The 22,494-nt window shown below is 43.7% G+C and overlaps 1 protein-coding gene across 25 annotated transcripts in view; it reads right to left on the bottom strand.

Moving 5' to 3' along the window:
* Positions 1-22,494, bottom strand: part of CACNA1B (calcium voltage-gated channel subunit alpha1 B) — a 314,217-nt gene that overhangs the window by 148,911 nt on the left and 142,812 nt on the right. For all 25 annotated transcript variants that reach the window (XM_030000172.1, XM_030000169.1, XM_030000168.1 and 22 more), the window contains exons 8-9: positions 9,021-9,136; positions 198-254 (exon numbers count right to left, since the gene is read on the bottom strand). In XM_030000172.1, coding sequence (XP_029856032.1) covers positions 198-254; positions 9,021-9,136 — 173 coding nt within the window. The remainder of the gene's footprint in view (positions 1-197; positions 255-9,020; positions 9,137-22,494) is intronic.

Raw genomic sequence — 22,494 nt, 5'->3', positions numbered from 1 at the left:
CATAACTGCTCATCATCCACCTGCAACCTCAAAAAGACCCGATACAGGAAAAGGGACTCTTTAGCCCAACTTCTGCCAAATGCATGCAAGAGTGTGTTCCTCACACCCTCCTGGTTACAACGGAAAGCCACGTCAGCATACAGCAGGTGAACCTCTCACGTATCACAGGAGGAAAACTGCTCAGCAAAATGACCTACCGTCCAGAGGAGATTTCTCTTCTGCATTCTTGTCTTCCTCTGCCAGCATGACCTCCTCTGTAAAAGGAAAAACAGCAAGGTTCAACCTCAGATTTATCACATCCCTGCTCTAAAACCAGCTGCCACCAACCTTACCCCATTGTATCACGCAGTTACACCAAGTCTGCGGAGGAAAGGATGGCTCAGAGAGCTGTGTTTCTTACCCTGTGCCCCTCTTGCACAGGGGGAGGAGGCCAGACAAACCACTGGAAGACTGTAGCACTCCTCCATGATTTCCCTCTTCACAATCAACCACCCACTCCAGTTTCTTTATCCAGCTATCACCCACAAGGGACTTCGGGAGATCAAAAACCTTCCTTCAGACCCAAGCAGGACCACACATCTCCACAAGCCAGAGGATGGTCCCTCATGCCCAGCCACATTGGAGACACTGTTTGAGAAGTGAAAGATGCTCTACACCCATTGCTGTTCTTCTGTTTCCATCACTAAGACCAGGACTCAGCCCATGGAAAACAGATCTCTGTCTCACAGCACAGGGTAACAGAAGCAGGGCTGGCTGCTGCATGTCAGCTGTGCCACATCGCAGGAGACCAAATGTCACCAAGTAGCCATTGCATCAAATCTTTGTCCAAATAAAATCCACAGCAAAGTTTCCATGGGGGAGTTCTGGCAAGCACAGTTAAAGTTGTGCAGTAAGTGTAAGAACACCACTGTTGGTTTTCCATTCCTGTGTAACTCATCTCCAAAATACAAGTTTATACTTTCCTACAGTAAAAAAATTCAGAAAACACTGAAAAAAACAGCCTCCCAAAACTGACTCATTTTTATCTGCATGAAGGACAACCAAATTTCCCGAGGTTTCACAATGCAAATATCATCACTCAAGTCAATTTGCAGTACACACCACACTGTGCCAACACTTGAAACCATACAGTTCATACAGTCTGAACCACAGAGTTTAGCTTGCTGCTGTAAAATTATGTGAGGATTTTCTGAAGAACAATCTAAAGCAAACAAAATACTGAGTTGGCAGCTGGTAAACTGTACGCTTCCTTGTATTATTATAAATGACAAATTCTTTCACATGCTTGGCATAAATGTAATTTGCAATCTTACTAAAACATCTGACACTGTGTTCCCACAAAATTTTGCTTTAAGGACCATTTAAGTGAGCCTAGATGGAAGGCTGACTAAAAATAAAAAAAATAAAAAACAAACCAACCAAACAAACCACAGGCCATACACCAAAGTGTGTAGCTGAAAGCCATCTTGAAGAATACTAGAGGGATCAGCACTACTACACAAACCTTATATAATCTCTTTATTAATCATCTGGGAGAGAGAGTGAATGATACATACTAGCTCCTAGTACCACTAGAGTCTAGCTCCTAGTACCAGTAGTGCCACACAGATGTTTCTGCACTCTTTTGGATCTGGGGATTAGTTCAGCCATCAGTACTTTGGGGTTCTCCATTTTGTGCTCCTCTGAACAGGCAGATGTGGTTTTTTTCATATGCTACATACCAGCAAATTGCAGTGAAAATCCAAAACCATTTGGAGCAGAGAGTGTGTTTAGGTCTTGCGACAAAAAGCAAGCACGTCCCAGAGGAACTCTTCTGCCACTCCCAGAAAGAAAAGCTGACTTTTAGGCAGCATTTGGTAATTAAATAGACTAATACAAGCTACTGCAGGGAGCAGACACACTGCCATGCAGGTGGTGAGCACAAAAAAATAATGAGCTAGCAAAGGTCAGAAGACAGGCAGCTGTTCTTCAGGGGCTACACCCAGGTGAGTGCAATGCAAGAGAGCTGTGTCTGCAGAAGGAAAATCTCAGCAAGAGCCAGCACACTTACTGGTCAATGCTCTGAGGGTTGTTGGTTTCAGACACGTCTTGTTAAAAAAAACTAAAACACTCCGGGAAAGAAAGAGCCTATTTACTTAGCTGGAAGCTCAGTTCTGCACTTGATTCATATCAGTGCAGGAGGAAAAACATTGTACTGGTTCCTTTCAAAGATCTCTGAGTAGGAAAAAGAAATTCTTCTTTTCCCCTGTTTCTGAGTGGCCTCTTGTTTGGCACGTTCCTGTAAAAATTTGTCATGGCTCTCCACTGTCCTTTGGGCAGCAGGGGACGAACAATCCTGAGTCCTCATATCACCTCTAGGGACTGTGAACTGTACGGATACATAATCATTGTTATGTGCAATGGTGTACTGATGCCGTCTGCTGTTCCAGTGTCCCCTGTGTCCCCACAGTCAGACTGATGAGAGCTTTAGCCATACTGAGGTTTCAGAAATCAGATTGATAAATGCCAGTGGGACCTCTGAATTTGTAAGGTGTGACAATTTGGTATCAACGTATTTTCACCTACAAAGTACCTGCTCTTTTCAAGACAACTCTGCAAACCACCTGAGCTTTTGCTCCAAATTCAGGGCCCTGAGTTGGTGCCCAAACACATCTCCATCCATAGACATATCTCACCCAGGGCTCAGTTTTACTGTTCCCTTAAAATAAACAAAACCCAGGTTTCACCTATGTAATTTCCTCAATCCTGACTCTCCTCCACCATTGGTCCCCAGTTCTCTCCCTTGATAGTCATTCCTGTCCATCTTGTATCCTCTGGGAAACAAAAGGACCACATCTACCCTAGTGGGGCTTTACATGGTTTTTCAAGCTGCTAAAAAGTTAGCTCAGCCGGCTAGTCTTCATTGCTAGGGTGTGGTTTTTTTAACCATACAGCATCCTAAGCAGAGGATCAGAAGTTGCATTGCCTTTAGTCATCACTGTAACACAGAGCCTTGAAGATAATTAGGACGCCAGAAAAACCTCCAAACAACAGTGCCTCTACATTAGAGGAAATATTCAACAAAGAGGCGGTATCGGATCAGCAACTTCTAGCCTCTAAAGGCACAGGGGCTTCGCTAGGATATCAGTGAGAGGTGTCTCAGCAGTAAGATTAATTGCTGGTCATTAAGCACTGACAACACACAGCATGTTACAGGACTGGAAATAAAGGCAAACCTTATACTGGGGAATTGGCAAGCTGAACAATACAGGCAAAGCAGCAGAGAAACATGGTGCCCCTTCTCTTATCCTTTGACATGGGCAGATAGGACATTGTGGGCTCAAAAGAAGAGTGGATTACAGGAAATAACTCACATTCAACAGGCAACAGAAGTTAGAAAAAAGGAAGAACAACTGAATTTAACTGTTGAAGCTTCAGACTTGTTAAATAGAAAAGTGAATAAAAATGCATTCCTTAGAAGAAGCCGTCACACTCTCATGGGGAACTCTAATTTGTCTTTCTGGCAATTATCCTCCCCTGCCATCTCACACACGCTGCTGCCCCTTTTCATTGATGTAGGTGTCTTTTCCCAGCTGTATCAAGGGGCTTTGTTGCTCTGTTTCTTCTACAGAAAGCTGACACCTGAGGTTCATAAAGCTTTGTTGTGCCAAGGAATGGCATTCAAGTTACAGTGAGCTGGAAGAGAGTCGTTAAACCCATTCCCAAAGCCTGCTTACTCCAGAAGAAAAGAAACACTCAGAATCAGTGCTGTGTGAAAGAGATGGACTTGGAAAGAATTAAAATGCAAAAGACATGCAACTTCATTAGCTCTGAACTGAAAGACTTCCAGTCTCTGAGCAAAGTGTTTTCAAAACGATGCATGTCCTTGTAAGATAAGAGAAACATCTTCAAAAGAATATTTGTGGGCTTATAAGCACTTTACTCAGTGCAGAGAACTTCTACTTCTCCGCTCCCCATTGGAAATGCAGCATGACAACCTAATAGTTGCTACAGTTTCGAGGAGTTCAATGGAGAAAGCAGCAGTGGCAAAATCATTTGCATGGATTACATTGCTTGGTTTCACTACTTTTTAATTCCTCTGAAAGACACAATTTCAAATTGACTTGCTACTGCCTTTGCACAGAGCCCAACAAAAACATGAAACAAAGAGCAGAGCCTGTCCCGGCACGCAGCAGGTGGAACAGGACAGGATTTGCTCATCACCAACAAGACTTTGTTTAATACTGGTTGAACTGAAGAAGAGGCATTTGGGGAAGAGAACTGTTGTCTCCTGCCTAGAGGAGCAACACAATGCGAAACATTGCTTTTTACACCTACATTCAGCTGACTTCCAGTGGTGGGAAGAGGTGGTCCCTTTAAAGAATTTACTAAAAACCAGGCAGTTGACTTTATTCTTCAAGATTAAATTTAAGATTACAGGTTTGTTTCTAACTGATCCATACAGTTCACTTCTAAATGATACAGAGTCATTGTTTATGAGCTTGACATGGCAATTACCATATGAATTTTTGGCCTAAATGCTGTGAGATGCAACAAATGGTAGGATTTGATCATTGCTTCTGGCCTGTAACTCGCACTAGTTTTATAAGACTGAAAATCTTACAGATTTGAAGACACAGATTTATAAGTCATTTAAGGTGGCACTACATTTCTTCTTGACATCCTCAAACAGACTCTACTGAGTTACAATTTTCCTTGCTTAGTCTTGGCCTCACGATATGGGAATTTTACATGAAATAATCTGTTATTTCATTTGAAAACATTTAAACCCTCCTGACTACCCTATGTATTCATTCTTGTACATGCACCTGAGAAATAAGGAAAGCTAGAAACTTCGTACCTGGCCTCTGTATAATCCTAAGTGAAGAAAGTAAATTCAAACTCTAAGAAATTGGTCAGACCATAGGCTGATTTTTTTCTTTCAAGTCATGCATGTCTAAATTCAGCACTTCAGCACATTATCTGTGTTACAATTTTCACTTTCCTTCCCCAAACCTTTGTTAAGAAGGCATTTGTCAAGCACTTCTTCAATTAAGGCTTCCTGTATTAAGGATAACTCACACAAGTATTTGCACATAAAGGCTGTCACTGTTTAAAACACCTTGGTGTAGATCCCTCAAGCAGCTATACTGCTGACTGTATTAAACAATCCACATTTAAACCAGCCTGAGCTATGTTTGCTTCAGTTTCAATCACAGCTGCACTTCTGGTGATTTATCAATAGTGAGCTGACACCAAAATCTTTCAGCTGTGCCAAGGTACCTCCCTGAAAACTTCACAAGCACCCTTTATTAATGTTTTCTTCCTTTTTCTACTTATTTTACCACTGGAAAAAACTTTAAAAGTACCACTAGAAAAAAAAAATAACATAAAAGTCAGTTACTCAAGAGCCAGGCTATTAAAGAAGTTTCATTCTTACAACACAAATGTTAGACAAGTCATTAGACCAGGTCTGGAACATGCTTGAGTCAGACAGCACTTAAGAGGTAGAAAAGAAAGACCCATTCTTTTCTTTTGGAGGACTAAACAGTCTACAATTTCAGTATAATAAAGGGTTGATAGTAAACAACCCCCAAATTTTATCTGAACCACTTTTTTAATGCAATATGTACAGCAAGAGATAATATAACATCATTCAGATTACAAACAGAGAAGGCTGTAAGAAACATTAAAGACACTCAAGAGCAGTCAGTAAATGATGAGCACAATGTTAAATTAAAACCATTGTTGACAAATGGGAGGTAGTGTACAGATTAAGGAGTGATTTTAGTCACTCAGATACTTTCCTTGGTCCTAAACCAGTTACAGCCCTTGAGGTAAAAACTTCAGTGCTACCAAGAACAAGGAAACCTCCTTTCCAGCTCCAGCAAGTACTCAGAACATGTAAAACATTATAGAGCAAAACCAATCAAATTAAGTATTAAGATGCCACTTTATGAATCACTGGAATGCAGCGTTCCACTCTTCCTACCTTGCATCAAAAATAAATGAGAAAAAACAAACAAACAAAATGCTCAGGGAGGATACTATAAATATTAGAAGCCTGCAGAGCTTTCCATGGGAAGAGAGGGGATTGAGCAGATTTGTTCTGCATGTTTTAGAGCAGAAAAAATAAGATGAAACAAGGTACAGAGAGATCAGAGAAAGAAAAGTAATAAAAAGAAATATGAAGTGCACTCCTGAGCTCTTCCTCTCACTGCAGAAAGGCAACATTTAAAACCAAGGACAGGACATACTGTTTGGTGGGTTGGTTTGGTTTTTAAAATCAAACGAACTGTTAACATGTGGAACTCCCTGAGACAAGATTCAATGAGGTCAAGGATGCCAGGAGGATTTTAAAAACAATTAGATATTAACATGAATAACAAAATCCTCCAGAGTTACATTAGAGTGAAATACCAACAGCTTTTGCTCTTTCTTTTATGCAAACAGATTATTACATCTCACTGCCTGGGGCCGTTGCAAGAGAATTCTGTACAGGCTGGACTGTCTGTGACTGTCCTCCCTGACTGTTTTCTTCCCTCTACCCAAGTAGTTTGCTTTGGCCAGTGACCCACACACGGTCCTGGACAAGTAAGACTGATTATCTAGTTTGGAAATTCATGATCATTTCATAGCTGAAATCCTGGCCTCTAAAACAGAAATGGGAAATCCCCATTGACAGCACAGTCCCAAATTTCAGCGCCTGAATGCTAAACACTCGATTCTCTGTTTTGGTTAGCCTTCAAGCTACCTTTTGTATTCAAAGATTTACTAACACTACTAAGTTGATTTTAATTATTGTTCTTATTCAGCTGTACTAGGAAGCTTTTTCATATTCCTATTGTATTTTCAACAATGCCTTTACAGAATATTTTTATTATTCCCTGATTCAGCTATTTTGCATACACTTTCCTGTTCTAGAAAACCTTCTGGATCTGGTGTTATTAGACAAAATAAAAAGATGGGCATTTTACAGCAGTTTCACTCTATACTGATGTGGCATTTATTCAGCACTGGCAACACAGAAATAGAACAGCCAGCCATTCCCACAGGGATGCAAAGTTGGAGCAGAGATTTTATAACTTCTCCGCCTCAACTTTCAGACAAGTTCAGCTAATGTCCTCTGCATAGCTCTTCTTGGCAGAACAGTTGCCAAAATGAAACGAAGCAACCCACATCCCTACAAGTGAATTCTCATCTTTATTCTACTGATGGGGAGACCAGGATTTAGAGACTGAGAAATCACAAGAGCCTTAAAAGCAAGATGGCACTAGAGCAAAGGGAGAACCATGGTGCAGTCTGCTCCAGCCACTGGATAAACCATTAATTAATTTGAATTTGAGGTAGCACAAAACATGTATACAAATGGGAAGACAAATTATAAATGGAAAGGGAAGGGAATGATTCTTTTTTTGAATCCTACAGAACCACAGAATGAAGCGTGGTTACCTAATTGAGGACAGTTGCTGTTGAACAGTCACAGTGAATAAAAGTCCGTCAATACAACTGGCACTCAGTTGTCACTCTGTACAGTGCGATGGCAAATAATGGGTTCAAGCCACCATATAAACTGCTGCTACTTCTTCCTATTTCACATTTCGATGCTTCAGTCTTTTTCCTCTCTGGCCAGGTTGTCAAAACTCATGCCCAGACCACAGCCCTCTGGGGAGGTACCGCAGCTGCCCCCCCAGTGCTCCCAGGGGACCTGCAGCAGGGCAGAGCCCCACTCCTCTGGGCACACAGGCTGGCAAAGAGCTTCAGAGGAGGAAGCAGAAGCAGAGCAGTGGAAGCCATCTGAAAGTGGTCTTCCAAATACTGGCACCCAGGTTGTGCACATAAAACAGAGGCTGTAAATCCAGACAAAGAGCCACTTACATGCAGAATAGTACCAGGATGCTCTGGCCCCTGGCTTGTACACACCTTATGCACATGCAATGCTGCAATAAGTCACTGTGACCATACAATTACTTGTTTGCACAAGCACATTTTAGCACATCAGGCCCCAAGCTTCAGTATGGCTTTCAAAACAAGGAATGATGACATGGCTTTTCATATGGTGCCAGCCCACAGTATAGGAGCACCACAGAGTGGCAGTTCTGCCACCAGTCTCGGATGACGTCAGGCAAGTCACTATATAACGTTGGACCTCAGTTTCCCCATTTTTGAAGGGCAAGGATGAAGCTGACTGGCCTAAAAAGGCACCTGAAATTCTGGTTGAGACACCACCACTTCTTTTTCTCCTCATCATTGTTTTAAAAGGCATTTTTACTTTATTCAGATGTTTCAGCTTCTCAGAAAAGCAAGCAAGGAAGCAAACTAGCCCCAGAAGTTTTCTTGATGCTATGTGAATGAATTACACTGTGGTTATATCTATATATAGAGAGAGATATCAGCTACTCTATAACACAGCAAGGTTATTGGTAATCTTTACTGTTCGATAAAAAGGAAAAGAAAAGCATGCTATTTTTTGTTAAATTAGCGTGTCTGGGTCCTTGTTAACGTTGCTCACAGCTTGCAATAAAGTGCGATGTTCAGTTATAATAGTTATAAAGCAATGTTAATATGTTCTGGGGTGAGTTTCATGCAAGTGATCTCTGTAGCTCATAAAAATGACACTCCAGTGTATTTTACCATCATAGCAAGAGAGGCTTATAAAACAGCTGTGGTGGAAAGTAAATAAAATATAAATGACTCATATAAGGGAACAGTTTCCCCACTGTGGAGACTTTGGGCACTGTATCACATTTTATATTATACTGTATTAAGACAATTGCTTTGATCTCAGCAATAAAGAAAGTTGGCCCAGCTCCTTTATTTTTGCTTAACCAAACTGAGATCTTTTGTAATAACTTTAGTGTGACTGCCCAGAAACAAGGCCAACAAAAACAACAAGTGCTGGTTGGGCCCTCTCTAGTCCTGGTTTACCTCAATGGCCAGCAACACTGAGGACTAGTTTTGGGGCCCTTGTCCTCTGTCATCACCAGACTCTACTTGCCACAAAACATATCGAACCAAGATCAGGAGATCTCTTGCCTTACCTGCTTTGAAGATCCACTCCAAGTATCCATTTAGTTCCCGCTCAATTTGCTGCTGCCTACGGAGTTTCAGGAAAGCTCGACGATTTTCTACCCTCTCTCGTTCTTTTGCAAATTCTCTATGGAGAGAGAAGAGTAAGAAAGCACATGTCAAAAGTGGTCACAGAAAATACGCAGCCCTTCTTTTGTCTTTCAGACTGTATTCACGAAGCTTGTGAAGACAATGACAGCAATAGTGAGTGGAAACCACAACATGCTACATGTTGTTGTCCAACAAACTAGTACTTTGTAGCTCAGCTGTTTCTCTGCCTCTCTCATCCTGACAGAGAACTGCAAACTGCCATGTGTACCCACTTCTTTTGTTCTCGGGCCACACCATATCCATTACAACAAGATCCTGATGCACAACCACATATACCTCTTCAGTCATGCAATACAAATTATCATCCCCAACACTAAAAACTGTCTTCCATCTCTCTCCACACCACTCACTCCACAGCAGAATTTCCTCTAAAGCACAGTATTTTGTCACAGAGACACAAGCACTCTTTTGGGTTTGGAAGGGATCTATTCTTCCCTGTTAGACTTTCTTTGAGTTTTCCCAGGCTTAAGATGACTTCGACAAACACAAGTCAAACAAGAGCTACAAGTGAGGATGGGTACTCTGGGGTCAAGGTGAAATAGCCCAGATGCTCTGCGTTGACGGTAACAATGATCCTGTTATTTGCTAAAATCACACGGAAAGCAAGTATCTTGAGATCAAATCACTAGAACAGGACTGTACAGGGGGGTCAGAAAGTAAGATCCGAGTACATCCTACTGCCTAGTTCAAAATCATGCTGAGACAATAGTGCAGGCACCACCCTAAGACACCCACGCTGGGGTTTTCCCCAGGCTAATTCGTATTACCTCTGGGAAGTTTCTGATGCCCCACCTGGAGATGCGCATGCCCATCTACCATTTATGGAGCTCTGAACCAGCCTCTGCAACCCCTCGCTTTGAGCACACGCTGGAGTGACTCCCACAATAGCTTAATCTATACGGTTAAATGTGGGACCGGGCTTTTGTCCCTTGTGTACACCAGCACTTCACTCATGCTCTCATTTGACATCTTAACTCTGCTGTGTCCTTCAAATCTTCAGTTAACAGTTAATTGTTGCAAACCTGTAGTTAACCACTGTTCTTGACTAAAATCTCACCTGATCACCTGTTCATTACCCGCACATGCTCCTCGAAAGCCAGCAAGGAGCAGGAGATGGGAGGAAAGTGGAAGAATGGGGGGAAAAGGAGCTGTAAAGTGCCAGAGGCAGCTTTATATTCACAGTCTACACTTTACCCTTCAAAGCTGACACTTTTGCTTCATTTGTCAGGGCTGTCTGACCCACAGAGAAGGGACTGCAGGGAGAACTTGGTGCAGCACTGCGACGCACACCGGTACCAGCCACTGATGTGAGAGCTGCCATCAGCTGAGCCGTTATCTTGATTTTGGCAGTGCATTCTAGTCTTCTGACTCCCCTCTCCTGTCCCTTACCTGACAGCACAGCCCATGACCCCATCCCTGAAATGGAGGAAGCCGAAACATCACTCTGAACCAACAGCTTCTCCTTGGCATTCAGCACGTGTTTGCTGGGTGATTCAGGATCCTGGATGTGTCAGCTGGATCTCCAATTTTCTCCCTCTTCCTTTTTAATATTCTCATTTCTGGTTCAGTGCCTGCTGGTTGGGGCCACAGACCTCCTCTCAGTTTTGATTTCTCTCTGGAGCGGAGGAATGAGATCAGACAGCCCAGGGTGACAACATGCATTTAAATTGCCAGACTTGGAGGGGCCACACTTCCCATGTTACAGGCTCATGTCACCACAAATTTCCCAGAGCTGGGCTGCACCGGATGGGAGCAGGAGGCAACACCCAGTGGGGAGTTTCATGAAAGACTGCAGCGGGCAGGAAGGACAGCAGATGAGCCGCGGCACTGCTCCCTCTACCCTCGGGAGTCGGCAGGGGAGAAATCTCCTTGCAAAGCTTTTCATCTTCTGCCAGCTCCTATCTGGCCTAAGGAAAGTAAAAGCTACCTAGGACTTGTCCCTTTAATCTCAACTTTAAACATGGAAAAAAATGAGGGAGAAACTGTGCTAAGTTGCCAACCTTCCACAGTTTCTGTACAGCCATGCATGCTTTTCACAAGACACCAGTAAGGAATGTTGCTGAGGTTAAAGCCACCTGCACCCTTCTGTTCCCTCGAGCTGGCAGGTTTGGCACTGCCGTTGAAGGTGGGAAGGTAACTTCCAGGAGAAGACAGTACCTTGGGTCTCACTGAATGCCTTCTGAGTGCTACAGAGCTCTAGCAAAATCATCCAGATTGAAGACTGGAGGGTCTTGATGTATGGTCTTCCTGACAGAGGAATGCATCACTTGCTCTTTCTCCTATCTCCAGGAGATAGGAGAGGTTTGATGAAGCTGGAACTTGTCAAAAGACTGTGTTTTTCTTTATGAAATGTATTAATAAAAGTATGTGTCTCTTCCACTACATTCATCACCACCATTCAGGACCTGCAATATTCCCCATTTGCAGCAACTGGAAAACTCCCAGAATTTCTGTTTGAGAGCTTTTCAACAAAATTTCAGAACATATTCAAAGAAAAAGAGGGGAAATTATATCAAAATGCCATATTTCATCTAAAAATATTTCAGCTAGAGTTTTCCTGCCAGTTCTAAATGAAAACACAGAAAGTCCCATAGGAATGTTTGGTAGCAGTAAATAAGTTTCCTCTTTTATTCAGCATAATTGCTATTTATGCCACTGACTTGCAAAAATCTCAAAAATCACCAGAAAGGAAACCTGAGCAGGAAATATGCTGCCTCCTGCCCAGCTTTACCTCCAGCACTTTCTTCATAGCTGGTCCTCCACGCTTTGGCCAATTCTGGAATGAGCAATAACAGTCACCCATTCTCATCCTTGACTCTCGTCAACCACCATGTGCCACAAAAGCCTTCCAAAATATTAATCTTTCAGCACTGTCCAGAGAGGCATTAGGAGGACGAAAGCTGAAAGGTCAGTACTCCTACACATAGCACAGCAACAGGAGACACTTCTTTGGAGGAAGCCGAGACTTGCCTGGGTGGATAACTACAACGCATTTTAGTTACGACGTGACAGTTATTCACAACTGGTTCTGTAGAGACAGCAGGAACAAACAGAAATCAAAGAAAGGACATTCATCATGGAAACCACATGCCATCCAGTCAAGCTCAATGTGTCACATTTTTCTTCTCAAGAGTGGTAGCTGCTTAAAGTCACCAGGAAAATGGATGATTGCTGCTTATCACCTTGGTGGGTGGAAAAGTAAAATAAATCTTGGTGTAAATATGCCCTGGAATAGCCACTTCAGGGAAATTCAAGACACACACCCCAGCCACAAGAGGCAAGGTCAACTTATGAGTAACCACCAGGTTCAGTAAAAGATTATAAACCAACGAAATTCTTACAAGTACTTTATCCATGCTGGTCTTAAATTAAAAATACTGTCACAGAAACCAAAAAGGAAAAAAATAAACGAACCACAACCTTCATCCCCTGAGTCTCTGATTAACTTTCCTGTATGACAGCAGAGAGCTGAGATGGAGCATCATGTAATGTACCTCCTGGTCTTGGGTTTCATGGCACACTCCCAGGGCCAGCAACAGCAGGCCTGCTGCAAGACTAATCACAACATTAAACCTCTGCAATTCAGGTTTTTCGCTTAGAAAGCAGACAGAAATGCTTCCCACTCACAGGGAAGAGGCAGAGAGAGATCATATAGCATCACTGTCATTGCTACCACTAATAGTGCTGATGATTAGCGATTCATAATAACAACATAGGTAATGAGCTCCTCCTTCAGAATAATACCACTGAGCTACACATGATCTCATGAAATCTCAGATCTTAAAATGGAGAACAGCCTTCATCTACTGAATCTAAAGCACTGTTCAGACTGAGCAGAAAGAAGCACAGATCTCAGAAGGACTCTACCAGGGACTCCTGGAAAGCAGCTGTAAAGAACTTCTAGAATTTAAGTCTAAAATGAAAAAAACAATCAGTTTTAGGATTGGCTTCATGTCCAGTACAAGTACATCAAAGGAATGAGTAAAGTTGAGCCTGGATGGCATATGACATCTAGGGACAGAGTCCTGCCTAGAGAAATGCAGCCCTCAAGAATGGAGACGAGCCAGATAATTCAAGTGGGTGAGCTGCTGGTGAAGGAACCAGTCAGGACTGCAGATGTTTGACTGAGTTACTCACAGGCCAAAAGGAATTCTCCAGGTAGAGAAACAAAATTGGCCAAGACAGGAGGCTTAATTTGTAAGCTTTGTTGCTTGAACGTTGAGCAGTGCCCCAAATCAGATTTGATACTTGTCAGCAGCCTGCTAAGCAGCCCACATCACTCAGGAGCAGGGAGGGATAGGCTGGAGGTAGAAGATGAAAAACAGCAACTCCTCTGGCTGCCTGACATGCAAGTCAGAGGAGCATCACAACACATGCTGGAAGAGTAGCAGTGGTACCAAATCAGGCATGTTGTGCTACTTGGGGGCTGCCTAGATGAGGAGAGGTGAAGCATAAAAATTCCTCTCTGTTTCAGTCCACCCCTTTTACAATCAGCAAGGAAGGAACCTCAAAAGCAACCTGGTGCCAATTATCCACCTAACTTTCAGTAAGCTTTCAGCAAGAGCAACGTTGAGGTAGGAATTTCCGTAAGAGGCTGCAAAGGGACTGCAGCGATAAGAACATGCACTTGTGGTACCCTAGACGTGAACATGCTGGATGATAAGAGAGGTAAGATGAACATAATACTATTTGCATTTTTCAGTAAAACCAAATCTCTTGTGCTCTTGGCAGGCTGCAACCACTTGCTCAGGGGCTATACATCACTTATGAGATCCTCCAGAGTGCCTTAGGGTAACTTGTCAGCACAAGGGACTGCACACACCTCCAAGCCTCCCAGCATCCTGAGAGCATCCACATGCAAGCAGAAACAGTTAATTGCATTTTAAGGGTAGAAGTCCATTTCCTACCATTTATTTTGGTTAATCAACTGTGAGAAGGAAATAGAGAAAGAGCCTTCAGTTAATTTTTCCTTTCCCTCTCAGGCCTGTTTCTGACACTGGGGTTTGCCACCTTGTCCTAATCCAATCAAATCCCGACTGCTTGGGTGACATGAGTTACAATAACATGGTAGGCAGATTCCTGCTGAGCCAACCCTCCTTGAGTTCCTGCCATTCTGTAGGTCCTGCTATACTTGTGTGATTGAGTCTGTTACCTCATACACACAGACCTGCAAAGCGCCTTGCAGCTTGCTTCACCAGGGTCTGATCCAGTTAACACTCCTAACATTTCATTCACTAACTGCATCAGCATCCACATGTTTATAGAAAAGCAGATTCTTGCTCCAGGGAAAGAATTTGTTCTGCAGGTTCATATCTCTGTCTTTTGTCTTCCTGGAGAACAGTAAATCCTTTATAAGGGAAGTCTCTGCTGGATGCAACAAAAAAGCACACCTTTATGACTGTAACTGTTTATACAACTAAGGACACAAAGTCTTGGCTGTGCTAAACATTTATTTTACCTTCTGCAAACCTGTTCTTTGAGAGACAGAGGCAGTGAGGGAGTCCTAGCAGAAAGAGAGTGAGTCCATGGAGAGTGAGCAGGAGCAAGATGGACAGTGGGGAGTGGAAAGAGAGAAAAGCAGATGCTCAGTGTCCTGGATGCAGATGCAAGAAAAGCCTGGGGACCTGCTGAGCATCCTCACCCCTCCTGTGGGTGCTGTGGTGACTTAGGGCAGTGCAGAGGGAGGCAGGCAGGACACCAGGTAGGAAGGGGGCGGGATCTGAAGCAGAACAGCAAACCTCGGGATCTAAGCAGGGACAGCGGACACCATCTACCTCAATTCCTGAAGCATTTTGCTTCAGCGGGGTGCAGTGTCACTAGGGAACCAGCAGCAGCACCGGTGACTCTTTGAACTCTCTTAGAGATTAAAGGACCCACCTCAGCCCACAACAGGGCTCTGAGAGCCTGAAAGGGGCTGCCAGGGAGGCAGCAGCAGGAGAACAGCAATCCTGCAGGGACGATGCCCTGCAGGCCAGCCACCTCAAAGGCACCAACCTTTGGTGTTTCTCACAAAAGCTCCTCTAGGAGAGGAGGAAAAGCAGCCACAGCAGGGGCTGAATTATTCACAGCAGCACACAGGAGGCAAGGGGCGAAAGGAAGGGACGGGGGAGAGGAAAGAGAGCATCATTCCCTTCAGTGCACTAACCTGGGTGGATGCTGGTGACTTAGAAATATAGGTGGAGGGTAGAATCAAATTTGGTTTAGGAAAGAAAAATATTATATAAATCCAGGAGTAAATAGACAAGCAGTGCAATTTCCAGCTGCCTGGACATGAGGCATCATGGCCCGTAGCTGGGAAGATGCAAACCCAAGAGGACATGGCTCAGCTGTGTCCATAGCCAGCACTTTGCACCCATAAGGGCTGCAAACAAAATGAGAGATCAGCAAAGACATCAGTTTCTTTACCTTAGCATCAGATATCTCTACCACAGTAAGCCCCAGGAAGACTTCAGGAAGAGCCAAGGTATGGTTATTCTTATTCACAGACAAAATCCTGAAATGCATGGTAAACCTGCAGGCAAAACTAAAAATAATTGGATGCCTCTGACTTACTGATTTGAAAACGTGAATAGAAATGCAGGTAGAGTATTGTTAAATACCCCTAAAAATCAGGCCCAGGTCACCACTGAACATAGGCAAAGCATATTGATTAGAAAGCCCATCTGGAACAAGAAGAAAAGGCATGGAAATGCACCTCATTTGGGCAAGAAGAAAATCTGAGGGAGGTGAAAGAAAGCACATCCCAGGGGCACAGAGAGATCACACTGGAAAGTGCTGGAACGAGATGAAACTAAGCAACGGATTCACCTGGAAAACCATCAGTAAGAATTTCTTTATGCTGGTGACATTTGGTACCTCTAAGATATTGTTTTCCTGCCCATAAAGGTGGTTTGCTGAGAAGTCAGAATTTTGAACCTTGTTATTAAACAAGCAAAGCCCAGAGGAGGACTGAGATTTCTTAGTGCTGAAGATGACAAACCTCTGTGGCTCATCATCTGCCCCAGGTTGTCCCATCAGCTGCATGAAATCCCACAAGACAGACATACAGTGTTTTATGTTTCTATCTCACCTGGAGCTACAGCCAGCCAAGATCACACTAGGCATGGTCTGAGGAGGCATGTCCGTCTCTCCCAGACTGAGCCCAAACATACAGACCCAGCTGGGCGAGTTGCTTAACCCATCCTAATACCCACTGCTTAGCACTAAGGACTGGCTCAATCAATCCTGCACAGCTAGAGCTGCTTCTGCTTCCTCCTCATTGCTCTAAAGAGGGGGAAAATAGAGCTCTCAACCAGCTGATGAAAGATGAAAGTATCACTGAGATTGATCTCTCAGCACCGAGCCAGGCTTCACAGTCACTTTTATCACTGAACATAGCAGGAAGATGCTTCAAATGCAAGCTAGATATGGGATACATCTTGTATTTCTAGAAAGAGAAGAGGAACAACAGAGGTGAAGCTTTCAATGCATCTTCCTTCCTTTTGTCTTTACATTCAGCTTGTGCCGATTTCACTTTGATTCCACCTAATCCGATTTGAAATGCTGTGAGTGCCACAGCTGGGCAAACCTGGCTCGAAGGAGGCAACAACAAAGAGAGAAAAAGGAATTAAAAAGCACCATTTATCTCATAGTATCAGCCTACTGCAATTGCTGGATGAACCTCTGGCTCTGTTCATCAAGTCTCCACCCCAGAGTCAAAGCAGAGGCCCCAGGAAATTCAAATTTAGGTCTCCTACGTATCATTCCTATATTACAGGCTTTAATTTCCATTGTGGCTTAACAGAAGGGCAAATAAAGGTAGTCCATCTCTCCCATACTAACCAAAAACACAAACGGAGCAAAGGATCCACATTAGATAGGACATTTAGCTTGGCGAGATGAAGCTCACGTGGCAAGTCCTTGCTCCCCAACCCCTTCTGCAAAAAACACACATGCTTCTCCCACATTTCTTGTTTGCAATGATGGCTTTGTTAGACAGGGTGATGAGCAAGGAACAACAGGAAAGCAAATATTTTTTTTTGCCCTGTCCTTTCTCTCCTTTTTAAGCACAGGCTAGGGAAAGACTAAAAGTAATGAGAAACCAAGAAGAATCTCATATCTTTTCATGATGCAGCTCTTCTGCTGCAAATAATTAACACCAGCCAAAGTCAGATCACAGCGGGTAACAGTGAACTTGAAACAAATGCACAGGGAAAATGAATGATTGTCTCTGTAATGAGGGAGAAAGAGGACAGAAGAACGCTTTGCCATTATGACAAATTAATCAGCCTGATTCTTCTCCAGCCTCTGCACATCTTGCAGGCTGAAGTTTTATGATCTCAATCTGGCAAAAATCCTCAGGATGGGAAAACGTCATGAAAGCAGAGCAAGTCACCGAGACAGTCGGTTCAGTGAGGTCTGGATGGGGCTGTGCTTCCTCCCAGGGAGCTGCTCTAACAGCACAAAAGCCTCACTGACTCGAGGTACAACAGTCAGAAACAGAAACAGATATCCCCTAGGGAGACTGGAGCACACAACAGGGAGAGTGTTTAATGGGACTCTGCCCAGAGAGCATCACCCCATGCTGCAGACTGCTCAAAACAGGGTGCAGCAGTGAAGAAATAAAGCACCATTTGCCCTGACCCTTGTTCGCCTGCAAGGTGCCAGCATGGTCTGTAGCTGTATCCCTTGCCAGGCTCCTGCTGTCACAAAGATACTGCATCCATTCAAAATGTCTCCCTGCCGTTCTTGCACCAGGTGATCTCATGTAAAGAGAGGCAGGTGTTGCACATCTCAGGACAGAGCATGTCTGGACCATGTTCTGGTAACACCCAAGGAGCGAAGATGCAAACTGGCCCCTGCAGTGCCTCTCCACACTTGGTTATTGCAGCCAGATGAGTAAACCTCAGCAAAGATCATTACTCTTTACTGGCTGGTCTGGGGATACCTCAGGCTTCACCATAAATATCTGAGGACATGACAAGCAGCATTTTTCACACTCAAGAGACACAGACTCTCAGTATTCAAATGCATCATTCACAGTGCGCTGCCCTCTCTGGCCAGCACTCCTGCTGTCTCGCCACCCTCACCACTCCCCACTGCTGCATGAAATGGTGCCAAAAAGCACTTAGCCTTGAAATAAGTTAAATCATCTTCCTCGCAGCATCCCATGATAACATTTATCCTCTTTGCTTTGTGTAATCCAAAGCATCAAAACAGCCACAAATGTATTGTACAGAATCATCCAGCTCATTACCAGGCAAAATTAATATCCAACTCAACACCCAAGCAGTAGAAAACTCCATGGTTCTACCAGCCCACAGAAGAAAGCTGCTAGCTGGGCTGAGAGGAGGCTGAGGGCTGGGAGGGGAACAGCAGCAGGATGAGAAAACAGCATTGGAAATCACTGTTAAGGGAGGGAACACCAGGAAGCTAAGGTGTGTATGGAGATGGGTGCCAATCTCTTGGGTGGCGACAACTGCCAGAGCGGGATGGCAGAGGGCTGAAGCCTGCTAGCAAGAAAACAATACAAAGTCAGAAAAAGAATGAGCATTCGTCAGGACTTCTCAATTCAATTAGGGGTATTTTTTCCCCTCACTGTATACTGCAGAACCATGTGCAGAGCTCAGGATCATCATAGGGCATTTTCTGGTCAGAATAGAAGCCAAATCCCATGACATCCCAAGCAGCAAACAACCCTGCGTTTAGGGAAAACTGAAAGGCATCTGGGGTCAACCCTTCTTGGCACAACTTGGAGCCAGAACATTCCCGTGATGCCACCAGAGGCGGCCAGTCTCTTTTTCTATGGAAAGGTTGTATTGCCTGTGATGGATGCCTTTATTGCTACCTAAGTCACAAAGAGTTTACAAATAATGTAGTAAGTAAGAAAAACCACCCACCACAGTCAACGTAAAAAGATGTTTCAAGAGAAATATATTATGGATACAAATTCCTAAACATTTTCACTACTGCCGTTGTTCCACTCTGCACTGGAAACCTTACAAAATGCTACCCCAATTTCTGGGAACCAAGGTACCCCAGCTTCCTGGAACAAGGTTAGCACAGCTGGAATGGCTTCTCATGGTTAAAACAGATAAATAAAGTCAAGGGCAGCTCTCTAGTATGAACAGAACCTGGTTCATCCTTTGGGTGGATGGATGGTTCATCAGAACTTCAACCAGGTGTATAATCTCCTTTTTTTTTTTTTTTTTTTAAATTTCTCTTTTCCCTTTTTTTGTGTCTGTGATTAGGGAAGTATCAGGCTTGGGCAGTCACCCCAACATGCTTCCCAGCACATGGATGGGCAGAACACATCCTGCATCTGTCCATTCTGATCAAGTGGGCAGACCTCTACAGTTCACATGCAGAAGGAAATGAGCCTACCAAATGTCTTAATGCTATCAAATGGGAGACAAATGTCTCCTTCCACTTCTGCTCTCCTGGCCCTATACAGTCCTGATCTTCTCTTGAATCAGCTATGGCACTCAATAAAAGCTCCTCCAGAAGAAAATAATCTGTTTTTCTGCTCTATTGGTTTCTGCAGGACTGTTGAGTTTTATCAGCTCACAGAGGGATCAAACACCAGAGAGGGAAAACTGAAAGCAGGGGGAATACATAGTGAGGAGTAGAGAGGAAGATCCCCAACAAGGGACAAAAACCTGCATTACCACCACTCCACAGCAAACGGGGTGCTGGGTTCCTGCTGGAGAGCCCCATATCTTCTGCAAACAAGCAAAGGTAGTTCCTGGATTTTAGGAGCTGTTTCAATTGCAGTTCACTTCTGTACCTATGACAACTGCAGTACACCACGAAAACTCTAAATCCTACCGTATTCACAGCTAGAGAACAGCACAGTCTGTCTTTGCTTCTGATGTGCAATCTGGCAAGAGGGACCTGCTACCCATTTCCCCAGTCAGAGACCCAACTTTAGCACTGTGGTGAGCAGGTATGGCACAGCATCCACTGCAACATGCATCTTTTGTAAAGACATAGAAGAGCCCAACATCCCTACTGCACCATCAGAAATAAGATATTTGCATTAACTCCACACCACATGTCCTAGGATCATTGGGAAAATCGGGATGTTCAGTGGCACAAGCAGAGCCGAGCTCTGCTGGCAGTCTGGCCCCCAGTGCTTGCATCAGAGAGGGGAAAGGAACAGAATGCAGAGCATGCCATTTGCAGAGGGTATTTAAATATTAACCGACTACAAGAGCACTGGCAGTACTTTGATTAGCACACATGAGGAAGACATACTGTACAGCAGGCAGAGTCTCATTTAATCTGAATTAGGGAGTCAACATGCTTTTAATTACATCCTTAGCCAGGTACTCAGAGGGTTTTGTCATATCAGCTGTGGCCGAAGATTGTAGGATATTTTTATACCAAGTTTTTACCAACACTTACAGATTTCCCCAGCTCCCTGTCACTTCCCTGCCTTTAGTTTTATTATAATTCCAGAAGAATCAGCAGAGGGGAAAGGTTGTTTGCTCTTTATTTTAAAACAGCTATCATCTCTTCTATAGCATTTGCAATGCAAATGCTTCCACATTTTGCTAGCAGATGAGACTCAGGATCCTAACCGGGTCAATCTATCTACACTGCTCAAACAGATAAACCCAGAAGCTAAGCCCACTCATATTAGGTATCTGTCCAGCGTTGACATGGGTTCACAAATAACTACAGAAAGGCAGAGAATTCCATTAAGAGTTATGGCAAAACTCTGTATAACCTAGTGTCAGTAGGAAGCTCAACAACTTGTTGTCAGTTCAGATTATTTATATTGCCATAATCTGTGATAGCATCTGCATACCTACTTCAGAAATTTGTAGCTTCCTTATTGCCCACTGAGGAACACAAATATGTGAGAGGAAATAGCTCAAAACTAACAGCAATGAAAAATACTCAGGTAAAAGCTTTTTCTGTGGCTTTCCAAGGTACAGACAGTGGCATGCTGAAGCTTAACCCCCTAATGCTGATGATGCATATGGCAAAGTTTTGGAAAATAAAATACAACCTGACCAACAGGGGTTTTGTGAAAAAGAACAGTAATGAAGATGGCACACAAGCCTAGGAAACTGGTGACCTAACCTCAGCTTTGCAATTGTTTCCTGGGGGCATTACATCCCTTCTTTCTACCCCACTGTTCCCTCTCTGTAACATGCAGAGAAGGAGAGCAGAGCACTACACCACCCCTAGGATACAGCAAGGATAATATTAAAGGCTATGAGGCACACAGATCATGAAAATAAGAAGCAGGTGACTGATTGCTGAGTTAACCCTGTTCATGGGCTATTTGTAGAACCCCTAACACTAAATCAACTTTATTTTATTGAAACAGGAATGTGGGATATTGCCAATAGTCTCTGTTGCAGAAGCCGCTAGCTGACACTGTCACTGGGATGTGGATGCCATAATGTCCTTGAGTGAAACTGTACCCTATGGAAGTCAACATGCATTTGCCAATGACCCTTTCTCCATGCAGAAACGCAAGCAAAGAATAACCTCCAGCAGAAATTTCTGGGTTTTTTCTACAGTGCTGTCTGGGGCTTTTGGCTAGAGAATATTATGACAACAGTCTCTGCCTTCAGAGGGTCTTTCCATCTCTCTGGTGTCTTCTCATCACCAGTCCACTCAGATATACCCAGTTTCCTTCATTGCTCAATAGCTGCAAGCCCACCAGCAGCCTGCTGAGCAGTGTGGTCAACACCTGTGCTATGAGGTTTATTCTCTTCAGCCTCTCCCCAGGAATTATTCCAGTCAAGGACGTCAAACCACTACACAAAATAGAATTTAAAAGCTTCCCTCTGTGAAGAAGGTATTACCATCCTTATCACTAACAAAGGAAAATCTGATGCACAGAACTGCATTTTTAATAGAAGACATACATTTATATAATATTCATATTTTGCCCCAAGCAACAAGAAGCTTTCAGGAGAGCCAGACAGAGGTCTCCATCTTTTGGTCACCAGACACGTTTGAATCCAGCACAAAGGAACAGCAGCCTGCAGGCTTCTGAGTTTTGTATTACATCACGAGTATCATTTCAGCCAACGTGGGCTGACCCCACTGTGGAACGAGGAAGATGAACTACCTAATGAACCGCACTCAGTCCTGGCTCTGGTGCTCACTTTAAATCATATGTCAGACAAGTATGGTCACGAAGCTCTCCTTTACAAAACCTCTGATAAAACAGGATGTCCAATGAATGGCTTTGATCGGTTATTGATCATGACCATTATTCCTGGACTGAAGGAACAGCAAAGTGCACAATGAAGCCTTCCCCATGACCCTCTCTTGTAGCAGCATGTCTCCCAGTCCTCAAACAAAACTGCACTGCTGCCTCCCTCCTCCTGC

Source organism: Aquila chrysaetos, chromosome 24 (assembly GCF_900496995.4).
Source record: "Aquila chrysaetos chrysaetos chromosome 24, bAquChr1.4, whole genome shotgun sequence".
NCBI classification, from domain to species: domain Eukaryota; kingdom Metazoa; phylum Chordata; class Aves; order Accipitriformes; family Accipitridae; genus Aquila; species Aquila chrysaetos.
The sequence above is the reverse complement of the archived record's forward strand: the minus strand, read 5'-3'. Positions and strand labels throughout refer to the sequence as shown.